General features: G+C 34.5%; 1 protein-coding gene across 15 annotated transcripts in view; it reads left to right on the top strand.

Moving 5' to 3' along the window:
• Window positions 1-17,287, top strand: part of Ppip5k2 (diphosphoinositol pentakisphosphate kinase 2) — an 84,594-nt gene that overhangs the window by 52,436 nt on the left and 14,871 nt on the right. For 4 of the 15 annotated variants that reach the window (XM_023708373.1, XM_023708375.1, XM_023708370.1 and 1 more), the window contains exons 24-29: window positions 5,054-5,221; window positions 7,707-7,880; window positions 9,050-9,122; window positions 10,929-11,048; window positions 11,898-11,960; window positions 15,788-15,928. In XM_023708373.1, coding sequence (XP_023564141.1) covers window positions 5,054-5,221; window positions 7,707-7,880; window positions 9,050-9,122; window positions 10,929-11,048; window positions 11,898-11,960; window positions 15,788-15,928 — 739 coding nt within the window. The remainder of the gene's footprint in view (window positions 1-5,053; window positions 5,222-7,706; window positions 7,881-9,049; window positions 9,123-10,928; window positions 11,049-11,897; window positions 11,961-15,787; window positions 15,929-17,287) is intronic. The other 11 variants (XM_023708387.1, XM_023708383.1, XM_023708385.1 and 8 more) reach the window with 6 other exon arrangements.

Raw genomic sequence — 17,287 nt, 5'->3', positions numbered from 1 at the left:
ATTGACCTGTATCTACTTAATTTTTTAAAACTAGCACATGTATACTGATCACATTTTCTGTTATCCTTTGTTCAGTACCCTCAGCCAGGAAAATTTGCATTCAGTTTTTTTAAAAAAGACCTTTTTGGGTCTGATTGCTGCTTATTAGCTACTTGGAATTATATGAAAAAATAATCCCATTGAATTATTGGTTATCTCTTTTTCCTTATAATGTCCAGAAGTTTTGCACCTCATTTTGAGGCTATATATACAAATCAGAATTGTTTACTCTTTCTGAATTGTTTAAAAACAATTTTAAAATTTATTTATTTATTTATTTATTTATTTATTTATTTGACATAGGGTCTCCCTACGCAGTTCACACTCATAGTGATCCTTCTGTCTTAGTCACCCCAGCTCTGGGATTACAGTGTGTGCCACCATATTTGGTTTTGGGGCTGGCACAGTATGCAGTACCAGGGATCAAACTCAGGTCCTTTCACTTGCCAGACAGGTGCTTAGACCACTGAGCTGTCTCTCCAGCTCTCTTTTTAATCTTTCTTCTTTTTTTTTTTTTTTTTTTTTTGACAGAACTGGGGATTGAACTGAGACCCTTGCACTTGCCAGGGAAACATGCTTATTATTCTGAGCCATCTCCCCGGCCCCTTTAATCTTTCTTAAACATGAAAAATTAATTTGTTTATGCCTAGAACATTTTTGCCTTATAGTCTACTTTGACAGTATAGCCATAATACCTTTATCATTTTCTTGGTCTTTTTGTTTTTTTTTCATTTTTGTCAATCTTTTTGTATCCTTCTGTATTTCATGTATTATTTGTAAGCATCATATAGGTTTTGGTTTACTTGTACTTTTAATAATTTTTTATAATCTTTTCCTTTGATTTGTCATATTTAACATAATATAATTACTGACATATTTAAATTTAATATACCTAAATGTCATGTGCTTTGTGTTTTTTAATCTCATGTATGTCTCCATTGCTCTTACAAGAGCTTCATCTCCTTGAAGGGGCTTTCACTGTTACGTGATTCTCTCATTTTCAGCAGTTAAACTCTGATGCCTGGGTTATTAGTGCCTCTTCTACCTCTGACAATATCTTTTGTTGCTTTCTGTAATATTTGCAGTAATTATCTCTTTAAAAATTTACTCTTTGCTTTTTCTCCTTCTATACCTAACATGTGTGTATTGCGTTCATCATGCGTCTTGAACCGCTTTGCCCTGTATTTCTTAACACTCTTCTCTACATTTTTTTTTTTTTTTTTTTTTACAATTTTCAGGCACAGATTGACTTGGTACCTCTCTTCCAGTCTGCTAATCCATCATTTTTTATTTTTCAGTCTGCTCCTCATCCCAGTCATTGCATTCTTAATTTTAGGACACAATCATAGGGTTTATTTAATGCTTTTTACCTCTAGAATTTCCATTTAGTGCTTTTTGTAATTTCTGTCTCTTAACTAAAATTCTTAGTCTTCCTGCCAGTCAGTATATGAGCATATTAATTATGGCTATTCTAAAATTTGTAGCTAGTAACCTTTTCTGGGCCTATTTCTTTTTCTCTTTTATTCCCTTGGCTTTTTTTTTTTTTTTTTTTTTTTTTGACCTCAGGCCCTTGTGCTTGCCAGGAAAGCATTTGTGCCACTGATTATATCCCCAGCCCTCCCTTGGCTTTTGAGCTCTTATTTTCTCTTAGTGCAGACTACTATTGATAAAATGCTGGATATTCAATATCAAAAACTGCAGAGAAAATTTGATAGTTGATGCTGTCATGTTCCTCAAATAGAAACCCCCATTGCTTCTAACCAGGAGGTGGGCTAGGGGAACTGGCGCAGAGCCAGCACTCCCGAGCCATCTTAATTAAGTAGTTGCGTGGTCATTCAGAATGGGTCCTAGGAAAAGCTGATACATTGGTAATTTATCCTTATTACTAAGCAGTGGCCAGGAAGTATTGGTGGATGCCAGTCAAGCACGCCTGGTATACATCAGAGTCTGTCCTTTTTCACTGACCTTGAACTTCAGTGATTAGAAACCTACAAATGTTTCTAATCATATTTTGTTTCTAATTTTACATTGATTTATCTTTCTGGTAATTCTTTTCTCATTTTATGAAGAGGTGCCATTTGTTTCTGATGATTTTTGGGGGGTTTGATTTAAACCTTTTTCATATTCATCTGAAGCACGTCATACAGAACAGTTTGAATGACTCAGGGGTAGTGTTGACATCCCAGCTTTGCTACACGTGGTAGGCTTTAATGTATTGTAGTGTCTGCTAATGTGCTGGTACACATTTCTCTTAAGCCATCTGTCTCAATTGAAGAAAGTTAAAGGGTGCTTTTATATCTTTCTGTCCATTGACTTTCAATGTTTTGGGATTCATAGTGTATTATATGTCTTTCATTTTATTTATTTTTCTTTTTTTCTGTATTTTAGGGAAGGGTCTACATGATGTTCAGGGTCTCACTACTAGATCGGACTCATAGTGATTCTCCTGTTTACAGCCTCCCAAGAGCTGGGATTACTGGTATGCACCACCACGCCCAGTCTCAATCACCATCTCAGCACATCCCAGGGGTGGGGCCGGCACGAAAGACCACCCCGGGCCTGCTTGCAGGCACCTTAATCCGCTGAGCTATTAGGCCAGCCCTCTATATGTCTTCTTTTATTTTATTTTTTTTCTGGTACCAGGGATTGAACTCAGGACCCTGGGCTTGCCAGGCAAGCACTTACTCTACTGAGCTATCTCCCCAGCCCGTTTCTTTTAAAAGTATATGTGTAAGCTGTGTTTTTATCCATTTTCACAATCTTTTCTTATAGTCTCTATATTATATATATATATATATAATCTTATTTTCTAATGTATTAATATGCATGTATTAACATTAACATTAAATATGAATTTTACTTATTTGGGGTGTAATATATCATCTTAAATCATCCTACAATTTTTTTTTTTATTTTTTTGATTTATTTATTTATTTTCAGTGCCAGGGATTGAACTCAGGACCTTTGCTTGCTAGGCAGGCACTTACTCTATTGAGCTATCTCTCCAGCATCCTACAATTTTGTATTGTTTTATATTCCTTTTTTTTTTTTTTTTTTTCCTTCTGTCCTTCTTTGATGTTATTTCCCTGGCCAATAGAATATCTGATAAGTTTACGTTATTTTACTATTTTTTATTGATTGTCTTAGAACTATGACATGAATCCCTGACTTTTAAGGTCAATAAAATATATACTGTTTACTAGACAATATAAGCATCTTAGAAGATTTTAATTAATCCTTATCTCCTCTTTATATTACTGATGTCATGCATTTTGATTGTTGTATACTATATTTTAGAAAGCAAAAATTTTAAATTCCTCAAATCATTATTATTGTTCATAATCAATGTTAATTTAGACTTGAAGTACTATATCAGAATGTTTTAGAATATTGATTATAGAATAATGGCCTATTACAATGTATAGTTATAATTTTAAAAGTAAATGTATATGTCACAGCATATCTTCCAAGTCAGTTTAGATCTACCATATCTCTGTATTTAGTATTTGCATTATTCTTTCTTTCTCTCATTTCTTATTTGTTATCACTTTCCTGTTTTATTTCTTTAATACATTAAAATTTGCTTTTTGGAGGGGTATGCTTTGTGTGGTATTGAAGTCTATAGTTTTGTGTACATGATCACCCTGTATGGCTAACTGGTTTTAAGACCAAATATTAAAGAAATACCTCATTTCCCTACTGTCCACAGTCCTGTTGGTAGGTTGTGGTAGGGTTAGTTTCTGAACTTTCTGTCATTCCATTCTTTCTCTTTCTCTCTTTGCTTTTTGTGACAAGGCCTCACTATGTGGTTCAGGGTGGCATTTGACCTTTTCCTTTTCAATATTAGCCTTAATTTTTATACCTGTATCTTGTTTCTGACACAAAATCCTTGCAGTTTGTCTGTTTTTCCAGGTTGTCTTGAGCATTTCTTCACTTTTGTTGTACACTTTAGAGTCATCTTATGAGGTTGCAAAGATAACTTTTTGGAATTTTGATTAAGCTTTTATATTTTTAATACATACTTTGTAATTAGTGCTTTATTTAAATTCGATTTTGTTTGTTAACTCCATATTGAATTTTAATTCATTTTTGAAAGCTACTGTTACTAGGAAACTTGCCATATGCTGGTATTCATTCTAATAATTGATGCATATACTTTTTATATCTGTGATCATATTGTTTGTGAATGGTGATGGATGTTGAATAAAATTAATACATGCTCTTTCTTTGTTTTGTTATAAATTGTCATGATTTCTTCCAGTCTTGGATATTCCTTATTTCATTAAGGAAATCCCTTCATTGTCTTATCTAGCTCTTTGTTTGATGAATGTTGGATTTTGTGGGGGTTATATTATGTTTATGAGATTTGTATGTAGTTTTAGTTTGTCCATTGTTACTACTTAAACTATGCATTTTAGTATATAACTTCAGCCAAATTTATTGTTTTAAAAGGGTACTTCATATAAAATTCTTCAATTTATGTGTCACCTATTCTGTGACATTCTTATGATATGTATCTTAGAGTTTCTGGCCCATGGCAAACACTTGGTTTAACATTTAATGGGTAACAAATTATTATTTTCCATGCATTAATCACATGTATTGAAAATATTTAGAGTATAATTTAAATATAAAAATTACACATTCAAATGTTCTTCGTGCCTGGGTTGGTCACATTACCACATAATAAACCTTAATCTCCTTTTTCTTACTGGTGTTTATTAGTTCATTTGAAATTTAACTACTTTGTCTTATTCATTTTTTTATGGTCTTTTTATTATTAATTTCTCCACAGAGTATGTATGTTTCTTGAAATCAGAGACTTGGTCATCTCCTTCACAGTAATCAAATATTAGGCTGTTCTGAGACTTCAATTAATATTAATTTGTATTAAAATACAAATAATATATGTATGTGTATCTCTATATGTAATTGAACATGTAGTTGGTAATTGAATTTATTAATCTGAAATTTTTAAATCTAAATTTTAAGTACACTACATTTTTGTTCACAGAGTGAAGGCAAGAGATCTTTTAAAATTGATAATGATGACGAGCCACATACTTCTAAAAGAGATGAGGTTGATCGAGCTGTTATACTGTTTAAACCACTGGTGTCAGAGCCAATTCATATACACAGGAAGTCTCCACTTCCACGATCTAGGAAGATGGCCACAAATGAAGTAAGTGTATGTGTCAGAGCATGTTTGTCATAAGGTAAACTAACTATATAGTAATAAAACTGAAAAGAAAATACAGCTTTAATTATGAGCTTGGGAGCCTACCAACTTTTTTTCAAATTTATCTGTTTTTTAACAAATTTCAAAATATATGTAAAAGTATAGAGGCAGTAGAGGAAACAAAGAATCGTTTTAGAATTTGTAGCTTTATGTACAGTTATTGTAACAAAAGTGAATACAAGGCATAAGAATCTGATAAACTAATCTTTTTTCTTTGATCTTGTTGTGTGAGGTTGTTCTTCCTTAAAGAGCTTTTAAAAAAGTCTTAAAAGACCAGGAATAATTTTTATTGAAACTAGGCAGGCATTGCCAGAGATGTTTAAATAATAACTGATTAAGTGCCATTGCAGATTAAGTTATTAATTCCTGAATGTATCTGGTATGGTGTTCCCACCTGTATTCTCAGTCACTTGGGAGGCTGAGTGAGGAGGGTTGCAAGTTAAGGCCTATCCTGGTGAACTTGTTGAGACACTCTCTCAGAAAAGGAGAGCAAGGAGCAGTACTAGGAAACAAGTGTTTGCCTGTGCAAGGGCCTGGATTCAATTTTCAGTACAACAAAAAATAAATTAAAATTCAAATTGTGAGCATCATTGCAAAAATCTCAGTAAAGATTTGAAAGTTTGATGATAATAGTTGAAAATTTTTCTTTTGTATTAAGATCTATAATTAAATAAGTTAGACTCTTAAACTCTTTGATGGAATAATATTAAATAACTCCTCAAATAACATTTAAAAGTAATGTTAAGCAGTTGGAATGAAGTTTGTTAAGTAAATATTTAATACCTATTTACTCTTTAAACTTTTACTTTCAATTATCTATTCTCTGTAGGATTATTCTCCTAGTACTGATTGAGGTCAGTGCTTATAAGTCTTTTCTAAATGTTCTAATAAAAATGTAAAAGGAGAAATTAAACTTAACATAGAAAGAACCATAAACTTTTAAGTTAGAAATATTTATTGTTGACATATGTGTATTCCAGATCTAAATCAGGTATAGCATTAGTAGTTGGTGGGTAAGAATATAAACAAAAAGAATTGTGCTCGTTTCTATAGCTCCAAATGGCATAAACATATCTTTATAAAATGTAAATTTGATGGTTATGTACAAGAACAACAGCTATCAATAAAATATCCTGTTAAAACTTTCATGGAAAAAGTTTACGTATTAGGGTTACCTAGAACATTGATATTTTCAATTATTTTTTAAAGGGTGGTTGAAAAAATAGTACTGTTATAGAATTTGAAATTATCTGTTCTATTTTACCTTATTTGAAAAATAAGAAATCTAGGGTTGTACTCAGATATCCTGAATTTCAGAAAATTGGCAAATGACTTAAAACCACTATTGGTAGTTTATTGAAAAAAAAAAACCAAACATATGAGGGCAGTGATTTTGATGGGTTGTTCAGCTAGCGGTCTGCAATCTAATTGGTAATAGTTTTACTACAAAGCCCTTTCTTTCGCCCTCTTAAAAGTTTGCATAACCCTGAGCCAGAATGATGTGTAAACCTTCCTGTATTATCACTCATCTGTATCTGCAAAGCCTTTAACGTCACTGCCCTTGCTAGTTCTTAAAACATAGGACATATTTTAATTTGTTTTTCCACGAATACTTAAATAGTTGCTTTCAAGAGATATTTCTATGCCGTGCTAAACTTTTACTTCATAAGGTAAATTATTCAAGTTAAACCTTGAAGATCTGTTCCAGTGTTCACCATCTCCATGGATGTCAGAAGTTTGTACTCCTAAAAGATACAAAAAGAAAGGCCCTTCTCTTCATTGTGTGCAAGTAGATTTCACCCTGTTCTCTCTCGTTATCTGAAATATGAACTTGCAGACATGTAAACTGAGAATGGATGCTGTGTGTTTTGCCTGCTGCCCTAGATAAATAATCTTTGGAGGGTATAATCAAATGATAGCTTGCCAGTATAGACAAGTATAATATGTATCCACTTTATAATCTGATTTTTTTTGATGTGTGTAGGTTATGTACACTGAAATTTCTTTAACCTTATGTACAGTACTTTAGTATTTGTATTGAAAAATTTATCCAAAACTTAGATCTTGTGAATATGTAAAATTAAACAAAATACTTTTATATTAAACAGTTGCCAAAAGAACATTAAAATCTTTTTAGTTTTAAGAGAGAAGGGACAACTTAAGCTATGTAAGTATTTTAGATACTTTGACTTAGTAATGTATTTTTATAGTTGTTATCCCATTAAATTTATGTCATTCCTGTCAAATTCTTAAATACTGTAATATTTGGCTCCCAAATTAGTGGAATAGTTTTTTTTAAAAATTGATAAGCAAATGAGAACTGTATTTTTTTTTTCTTTCTGATCATTTGGCTCTGTTGTATCTAACTTTGCATGCTCTGCTTTTTTGTTTTTGTTTTTGTTTTTTTTGCCCCCTTTCTCACTTCCAGGAAGAGAGCCCCCTGAGTGTGTCTAGCCCAGAGGGTACTGGTACCTGGCTGCATTACACCAGTGGTGTGGGTACTGGGCGTCGAAGACGCAGATCAGGGGAACAAATCACTTCTTCCCCTGTCTCCCCCAAATCATTGGCTTTCACATCCAGTATTTTTGGCTCATGGCAACAGGTTTTTAAACTTTACTTCATTAAACATTTTTCTTCCCCACATTCAGAGCAACAAACAGCTGTGTTGGAGGGCATCTAATCCCTTGTGTTTCTCATCAGAGTAAATCCTTCTGTGTTTTAGTTCATTTAAAAATATTTATGAGATCCCATAATATTTGAGGGAAAGAAACCACTGACATTGTATGTGTTTAACATTTTTACTGGGCAGGTTTTATATATCCAGGATTCAAAAAATAAATGTTATTCTCCTGGAACTTCTGCTTGCTAATAAAATTATGTAAAAAGGAAATAAATTTTTCTTTGACTTTAGTTGTCTTTTAAAACTTCCAGAAACAAAACCATGTAATTTGATGGTAAGAAAATTTACTAACTCTTCACCTATAATTGAAACCTTGATTCCATTTGGAATTTGCTGACAATGTAAACATTCTTTAAAATATTAAAATTTATGTGACTTAGTGCTAATCAGCCATCTAGGTCTAATACAGACCGTTCCGTCCCTCACTGTCATTTTTCTGGAAGTACCTGATGAGAGGGCCAGCTGCATGTGCATCTACCAGCAATCCGGCTCAAAACTAAAATGACTTCAGAAGGACTTTCTGTGATGACACGTGGAACCTTAATGGAAGATCCGCTGTCACACGTGACTTTTCTGATAACTTCAGCAATTTCCTTTTGGAAATGTAATATGCTTGATTATAGGAAAAGGGATTATGGTATCCATTAAGGCTGTGACTATTAACGGTTACTCTGATAAAGCCCATGCATGGATCAGTAATTGTATGGTGACCTCAGCAGTCTGTCTGTCTTTTCTTTTGTTTGTAGTTGTTTTTTCCCCCCCTTAAAATACAGGAGCTGTTTAAGAGTGGGCATTTTGCTTCTTTTAAGAGAGAGTGAAATTGTATCTATCTATTAATTGTTTCTTTTCATCTGTCTCATTTCATACATGATGTTTCATTCTGAATGCCTGCTTCGCACCACTCATTGCAAGGCCCTGACATGAAATGGACTCCCTTCAGAAGGGATCTTGCATGATTTTTGTATCTTATATATTTCTACTAATATTTACCATACAGCTTATTAACCTTGTCTGTCTGGAACAGGCTGCATATGGACTTTTGAATGTATTTTAAACCCTTTTGCTTCATTTATTTTGCTTTCCTTGTGCAGGTTGTATCTGAAAATGCTAATTACCTTCGAACCCCAAGAACTCTCGTGGAACAGAAGCAGAGCCCTACCGTAGGTATGTGGTGTAAGGAAAACTGCTTCATTCCCTCTTAAACTCAAAACTGTGCAAACATGGAAAACTCTTTAGTGGAGAAAACATGACCAAATGCTATGCTTTAGTCTGTATTCAGTGCATACTAACCAAGGAATGTGGAGCTATACATCTCAAAATACACAGTTAAGTTTTGATGTTAGTAGCATTTAATTTTGTTGTGTAAGCTTTTGTCCACTATGATAACCAATTTGTTTGTCAATGCTAGTTTTTAATTTTATACAATTTAAGATTAAAAACTATTTACCTAGTTGATACGTATGTAAAGATCTGATTGCATACAAAGAAGAACCATTCCTTTTTCTGATTAGAGAAAAATTTTTAGGTGTTTCCAATACTTTCCAGTTTTATTAATTTTTGTTTTGAGCAGTTTTTAAGGAAAACCAAAGTAAAACTAATGTAGAAGGGTAGACTTTTATTGAGCTATAGAACATAATTGTTTCTTTGCCAACACTCAGAGCAACATTGGAAAATATTTTTCCAAGTTCACTGGTTTTAAGCTCATGTATGATGAACAATAGGAGTTAATGGCATACTATTGTCCATGAACAGTTGTCTAAATAGGTTTAAAAAAACAAAATAGATTTCACTGAAAATTTAAACTATCCTGCAGTCTTTATAATAAGATATGAATTCTGTTGATACCTACACATTTAGTTTTTTTATATTTTTATTTTTTAGAGTACAACTTAGAATTAAAACAAAAAAAATTACAAGTGATACAGAATTTCACTTAACAAAGTAATATGGGTTCCACAGTGTTGTAATGCATAATGTTGTCTTCCAACCAGTTATTCATATTACCAGATACATGCATGTAAAATTGGAAGAAGAAAAAAAAAAGAAACATAAGAAATGAAGAAGACAAAAAGGACAAACAATTGAGAAAGCCTTCCTACATATTTAAAGAATTTTTTAAAAGTACATATAACATACATTGATAGCTTTTGATAGTCCCACTATATCTCTATGGGAACTTACGTATTATCTTTTCTTACTGAATTTTATAATATAGTTGATAAAAATTCATTTAATCTTTCCCCAGTAGATGAAGTTCTGCCCGAGTGTAAAGACTTCTGCTTCAAAGGAAGCGTCCTTTTACACTGGCTGTGTTTTATTTGCTGATGATGTGTTTTATCAGGGGTATCATTAGTTAATGTCTTAAGTCATTTGTTAAGTTCAGTTGAACATTGACTAGGCCTGAGTGACTGAGGCAGAGTTATTTGGCCTGCTATCACCAGCATACAAGCTTTGATGTCCATTGTTTCATAAGGATGATGACATGTCTTAGGGGCATCACAAGAGATTCTTCATGTGCAGGCCTGCATTCAAAAGTATTGATTTAATATAGGTTAATTTTTACTAGGAAAGGTTTTGGTTTTTGTTTTTGTCTTTTCCCGTAGCCTACTGTTGTAAATTGATTGTCAGAATCCCTTCTCTTCTGGATTAGTTTTTAGGATAGTGCTTTTAATGCTTTTAGGATATGTATATTTAATTATTGTGTGGGCTTATTACATTTCCTCAAAGAAAACATTTTATGCAGTGCTGAGTCAGCCCACTTGCACATGTAATACATGGTGGTGGTTATTAGAAGCACTGTATTAAAACTGATATCCCGAGGACATTACCAGCATATTGTGAGCCTGTGCAAGGTCCTGCCAAGGGCCGCCTGTGTATTGGTAAGAGCCGTGTTAACTGCATGCTGCATGAGTTCCCAATGTGAATGGAAGAACACCCGTTGCTGTATGTATCTTCTCTGACTCCCATCAGGGTCTCACTGTGCGGGCCTGTTTAGCACCTCAGTGCTCGGGGGTTCTTCAAGTGCACCCAACCTGCAGGACTATGCTCGTACTCATCGTAAAAAGCTGACCTCTTCCGGCTGCATAGATGGTATGTGCACACACGCACGCACACACTCGTGCCGACACCCACGCACACACCCAGGAGCTGCAGTTCTCCAGTCTAAGGCCACTAACTCCGCTGCAGTCCTCGCACCCTTCACCTACACGACTGTCAGTGCTCTCTTACCTATAGTTTGGATCCATGTTGCATCAGTTAATTACAGCTAGACTTCAACAGTGAATACTTGGTTTAAATGGAAAATTTAGACCTGTATCACGTGTGTTTTACTTTTATGAAATTGAGAATACGTATTATAAAGAATAAATTTTCTTTGAACTTTGTTTGTTGTTCATCTTCATGTTACTTAGTCAGTTTTGAACTGAAGTGAATAGAATATTTATTAATGGAGGAAATATCTTGGCAATATTTTTATAAAAATATAGAATGAGAATATTTTAGGATTCCTGGCTATAGGAGATCCTGTCATTGTTAGTGTATTTTAAGTTTTGATATTTTGATATTCAGAATGCCTTTTGGCTCAAATCTTTTTGCTGATAAGGGAGATGATTTCAGATCTTTCAAGAGCAACATTATTTAAAAATTTGCTCACATACCTGTACATTTGCTCTAGTCAGTAAAACATGGATTTAGCAAAATTTCCAGCTCATCCTGCTTGTCTTTTTTTTTTTTTTTTTTTTGTATGTTTCATTAAACATTTTGCTTCTTCATCAAGCCAGTTTACTGCTTTCACCAGTATTTGGCTTATTGCCTTCTCTCATTGTCCTTTCCACACGTCACCTAATTCTAACCTCCTCATATATTTGTTTTTCCCTCTTTTCTTAAGTGTTCTTTTGGTAGCTGTTACAGATTTCAGGTACCTGTTTTTCTCTTTCTCAGACGCCACACGCGGTTCTGCTGTTAAAAGGTTTTCTATCTCATTTGCTCGACACCCAACCAATGGTACGTTTTGCTTTTATTTTAAAAGATACTCCCCTGCTTCATCCCTTTATAATTTTTCTTTGATTTCACAATATGGGGTGTGCAGTATCATTCATTTCTTCATCCTTAATTTCAATTGGCATATAATTTCAATTTACTCAAATTGTTGATACTGTCTAGCTCCCTTTCTAGTTATAATTTACACAATAATTTAATGTTGCTCGTCAGACTTTTAAATGGCAATGATGATTGATGAGTTTTAATCTAAATTAATGCCCAAAAATTCTAACTTCTCAAGTGATCAGTTGACACATATTTTTTAAATTCAGCCATTGCTATTTAATTTGTTCTTAATAATTTTAATGTTTTTCTTCTTCCTTTTCTGATCACGATTTTTTAATTAAAATATGTAACGAATACATAAAACGACCCATCTTAAATAGTGAAATGAAAAGTGTCTTGAAAAGCTCTTGGAAACCAGAATATGCAGGTCTCACTGTGCGCATTATTTGTCCTTACCTCTTGGTCTAAGCAAAACTTGACTTGGTCTGGAGCACTCAACCCTGTCAGCGCTCGCTTTGTCCTTGTGGAGCTACACAATTTGCCGTTTCCCGGCAACCGATTCCTCTTAGCACCACCGCTTCTTCTCCAGATGTGGATTCCTGATGGGAAGAAGACCTAAAATTTAGAAGCTCAATTCAATTACATTTTGGGGGCTAAATAGACAAAATTTGTGACAGTTAATTAGAAGCTGAATTATTAGTGTTATAGCTTACTTTTAAGGTTGATCTTGTGGGACAAGAGAGAATATTTACTGATCATTTAAATATACTTTAGAACCAAATAAGTTTTTTTAAAACCTATGAATTTTTGCTTTTATTTGGAATCAAGGTAATTTTTTTGTCACTCTTATTTTTTAACCACAAGTAGCTCTAAACGTACTCAAGCTTTTGTGAATCTCTGGGATGCAACACAAGCTTACGGCATTCCCTCCCAGGTGGCTCCTTTAACAACACGTCTAGGTAACAGCGCACTAGTTTTTCCTAAAGGTGGAATACGAAGATCTCTTCCTCAGGAAGTGAAAATGTAACTTTAAAGCCTCATGTGCTATTGTAGCTCTTTAAATGCTTCTTTTTGAAGAAAAAGATGCTCATTTGATATAGCTGAAGCTACTAAAGCTATCATATAAATGAGGGCCTCTTAGAAGAAAAAGAGAGGTCTCAGAGAATGCAGAACTCATGCTAAGAAGGGGGCGGGACAGGCAGATAGCTCAGAAGGTCCTGAGTTCAATCCCTGGTACTGCCAAAAAGAATACAAGTTTAAGACTCTAGTTTTTGCACCAAATGCTTATGTGTTTAAAGCTAGGGTTGTAGGTTTTACATAGGAGAACTCTATGTTTGCTGAAAATAAAAATTAATAATTTGATAAATTTAATTTAAAGTAGAGTAATTCTGTATTCATCTAATTTAGACTTTTTAAGAAAATGTGGCTTTTCCACACATTATACCATTTAATACACATAAAATGCATTCCTTTCAGTTCTAGAAATATGTGGACTTTTGGGCTTTCAGGATTTGCTTTTTTCTTTTTTATGCTGTGTTATCTTATCTGTCCTATCCACTGTCATTTACTCTTCCTTTTACTTTTTATTTTTCTAAATTCGCTGTGATCTCCGTCTGCCACGCGTGGCATGGACTTAGCCTTCCTTCCTCTAGCTCGAGGAGCATGGTGAAACAAGTGTCTTCTGCCAGTGCTCTACCTTATTTTCTGGGCCTCTGTGCAGAACGCCCCCACCTCTAGAGGTGCTGGTCTACTTCCTCTGTGGGATGGCTAGGCTCCAGGGGTATGTTTTTTAGCTTCTCAACATGTCAGCAGGGCGGCTTCTGAAGTTGCTGTGCTAACCCTTTCATTGTACATTAAAAGAAAAGCTTCCTGAAGATAAAGGGGAAAATGTCCTGAGCAACATAATCCTATTGTCATTTGCTTGTTATAAAATCTAACAGGCAAGTAAAAGAAAGTCTTAACAAAAGCCCTATAAACGAGGAAAGGAGAAAAATATATTCTATTCAGTGTCATACAAAGAAAGGGTTTGCATTTACTTGCATGGATCTTGAACTTTAAAAAAGAAATGTTAACAGCTGTGCAAGCTTGATTTTTTTTTAGTGGCTAACTTAGGTGTTTAGCTGCTATTACAGTATTATAGTTTTCTTTTCAAGTTTGTGTAATGTTCTGTCATGCTTTGATTCTTACCTGAAAGTCAAGCATACCAATGTTCTAAGGCCTTGTTTCTTTTCTTTCTTCCTTTTTTTTTTCTTAATATATATTTAGTACAGGGTCTCAGGGTCTCACTACACAGATCAGACTCAATAGTGATCCTCCTGTTTTCAGCCTCCCAAACCTGGGATGACAGGTGTGCGCCACCACACCCAGTCTCACTCACATTTCAGTGTGTCCCCAGGGTCGGGGCCAGCAGGGCACACTGGGAATCAAACTCAGTCCCTGTGTCTGCCAAAGCAAGCATTTTAATCTGCTGAGCTATCTGGCCGGCCCTGGCCTTGTTTATTTTCATCAGAAGATTAGATTCCCTTTTAATCAGTGCAATTTACCTTTCCTTCTGAGAATTGCAGTGGTTTGGGGGTCAATAAGTCCTGCCAAATTTTAAGTAAAAGGACTGAACATTTTAAACTAGTGCGCATCTACTGTAGCAAGAAATCTATTTTGCAATCTAAATTCTGTGTGTGTGTGTGTGTGTGTGTGTGTGTGTGTGTGTGTGTGTTTTGTTTTTAGGGAAGGTCTGCAGGGTATTCAGGGTCTCACTACTAGATCAGAATCATAGTGATCCACCTATTTACAGCCTCCCAAGAGCTGAGATTACAGGCATGTGCCATGCACTCGGAATTCAGTTTAACTTTTTAATTAATGGTATTGGATGTTTACGTAAGTTTAATTTTTTAAAGTGTTTTTTTGAAGGAGAATCAGTTTGAGTAGATGCAGAAAGACATGTTATTTTAGCAGTATGTGAAAGCAATTTTGAAAGCCATTCAGTTGAATAATTTTAAATAAATAGACAATGTTTTTTAAAAGTGAATAGCCTGTTTGTTGAAAAGGAATGACTGGTTAAGTGCTTTTGTTTCATTGATATTATTAATACCTAGGTGCATGATCGTTCCATGAAATTTTTGTATTTCTGTGCCATTGTTAAATATGAATGTATTTGTGATTTGTATTGCTTTTTACTTGGCCTAATGTTACTCACCCAGTGAGTTCCAGTAATAGAATCATTGGTGTTAATTCAGTAAGGTAGGTGAAACATGTTTCAGAATCTTCATAGCAGCAGAAGTGAAGGACTGTTGTTTTATGATCACATCAGACAGGAGTGCCGCCTTCGCACACCTAGAAAAGTGTGAAATCACACTTCACAAATAATTGCATAATTATTTTCTAACAGATTACTTTAGTGTCCTGACATCAGGGACACTTTATACCATCAGTTTATTCATCTGTTGAATATACTTGATTTTAAGAAACAAAAACCGAATTTTCTTTTCTTCCCCTAGGTTTCTTTCTTTCATTCTTACTCTTAGATTTTACCAGTATAGACAGAAACTGTGTGCATGCTGTACTATGTGCTTATTTTTATATTTAAAATGAAATCTTTGTCACATCTTGTTTCAGTTCTATATTGCATAGCATCTGGCGTCATGACTTGAGAGGTCTCGTATGTTTGCATGTGTGATAAGTGAAAAGACCGAAATGTCCAGTTCTAAGCAATGATCAGCTTCCTTTTTAATTACTGGTTTTTGAAATATCCAACTTTACTTTTTCACTTTTCTTTTTTTCTCTTACAGGCTTTGAATTGTATTCTATGGTGCCGTCTATTTGTCCTCTAGAAACCCTTCACAATGCCCTGTCTTTAAAGCAGGTGGATGAATTTCTTGCTTCCATTGCTTTTCCATCGAGTGAAGTTCCATGGAAGACCCCTGAAATTTGTACGAATTTTTACGTTTGTCATTATTATTTGTTTAATGTTTAATTTAGTAGATATTATCTAAGTAGAACAAGAATTTAAAAAATATAAAGTAATGATGAGTAGGATTTTAGTAGGAAAATATAATGTCAAAGGTTATTATTGATTGGGGCCGAGGAGATAGCTCAGTAGAATAAGTGCTTGCCTGGCAAGCACAGGGTCCTGAGTTCTATGCCAGGTACTACCAAAAAAGAAAAAAAAGGATATTATTAATAAATCTTTGGTATAATGTGCAGTGTATCATTTATCTTAATTCTTCCCCCAAAGTCTTTTTCTTACAATAGGCAAAGGCTAGTTGCCAGGCATGGCAGTGTGTGCCTGTAATCCCACCACTCATGAGGCTGAGGTAGGAGAACTGCTGTGAGTTCTAAGCCAGCCTGGGTCACACAGAGTTCAAGGCTAGCCTGAACAACATAGCAAGACCTTGTCTGAAAAAAAGGGAAAGTCTGAGAGCTGTCAGTGAAAGTCAACAGTATAATATGGTCATAAACCTGTTAAATCTATATTTGCTGAGAATCTCACATTCTTGTTGTATATCATTTTATAATGAGCTTTTCAAATAATTTAAAAGTGCTCACTGTACATTAGATAACATACACAAGTGTGTCTGTCCCCGACCACCGTTGGGAAGTGGTAGCTACCACCTGGGAAAGCAGGCCTGAGCACTCCTTTAGAAGGAGCTCTTCACTGGAGAACTAAGTCTCACGCTGTTTTCAGAAGGTGTCCTTGTGTTGTGATGGAAAGGAGGCTTGGCTAAGTAAGACGCTGTGCCTGTGCGCTATTTCCTACCTTGCCTGGAGTAGAGTTACATTAACATGTAAAAGGCTGAAGCTCTGTTAAAAAAAAAAAAAAAGTACTGAACAAACCGGATTTTCTCAATTTTTTTTTTTTCACAAAATCATTAAATCTTAAAAATCACGTGGTATACTCTTTTGAGGACATCACTTTTAAGGCGTGCTCCGAACTGCCTTCATAGATTGGAGCTAGCGGTCGTCATTTTGGGCTGCAGTCCTCGGCACATTAGATTTTCAAATCTGAGCAGCATTCATGTTTTGGGAGAGTACTTAGTGTTAAGAATATTTCATGAGGTTTTCACTTCAAAAAGTGACCGTTATTTGTGTACCATTCTCCATTTTCTCAGGTGCTATAAATGTTTTTTTTTCAAAGAATGAAATGAAGAATCAGAGTTCTTGGAATGAATGGCACCCTTATGCCTTGCTGTTATTCTCTTTTCATTTTTTTTTATTATTTTTTTATTTATTTGAGAGAGAGAGAGAGAGAGAGAGAGAGAGAGAGAGAGAGAGAGAGGTGTGTGTGTGTG

Source organism: Octodon degus, unplaced genomic scaffold (assembly GCF_000260255.1).
Source record: "Octodon degus isolate 3935 unplaced genomic scaffold, OctDeg1.0 scaffold00009, whole genome shotgun sequence".
In the NCBI taxonomy this organism is placed as follows: domain Eukaryota; kingdom Metazoa; phylum Chordata; class Mammalia; order Rodentia; family Octodontidae; genus Octodon; species Octodon degus.
This window is presented reverse-complemented; position numbering and strand designations above follow the sequence as displayed.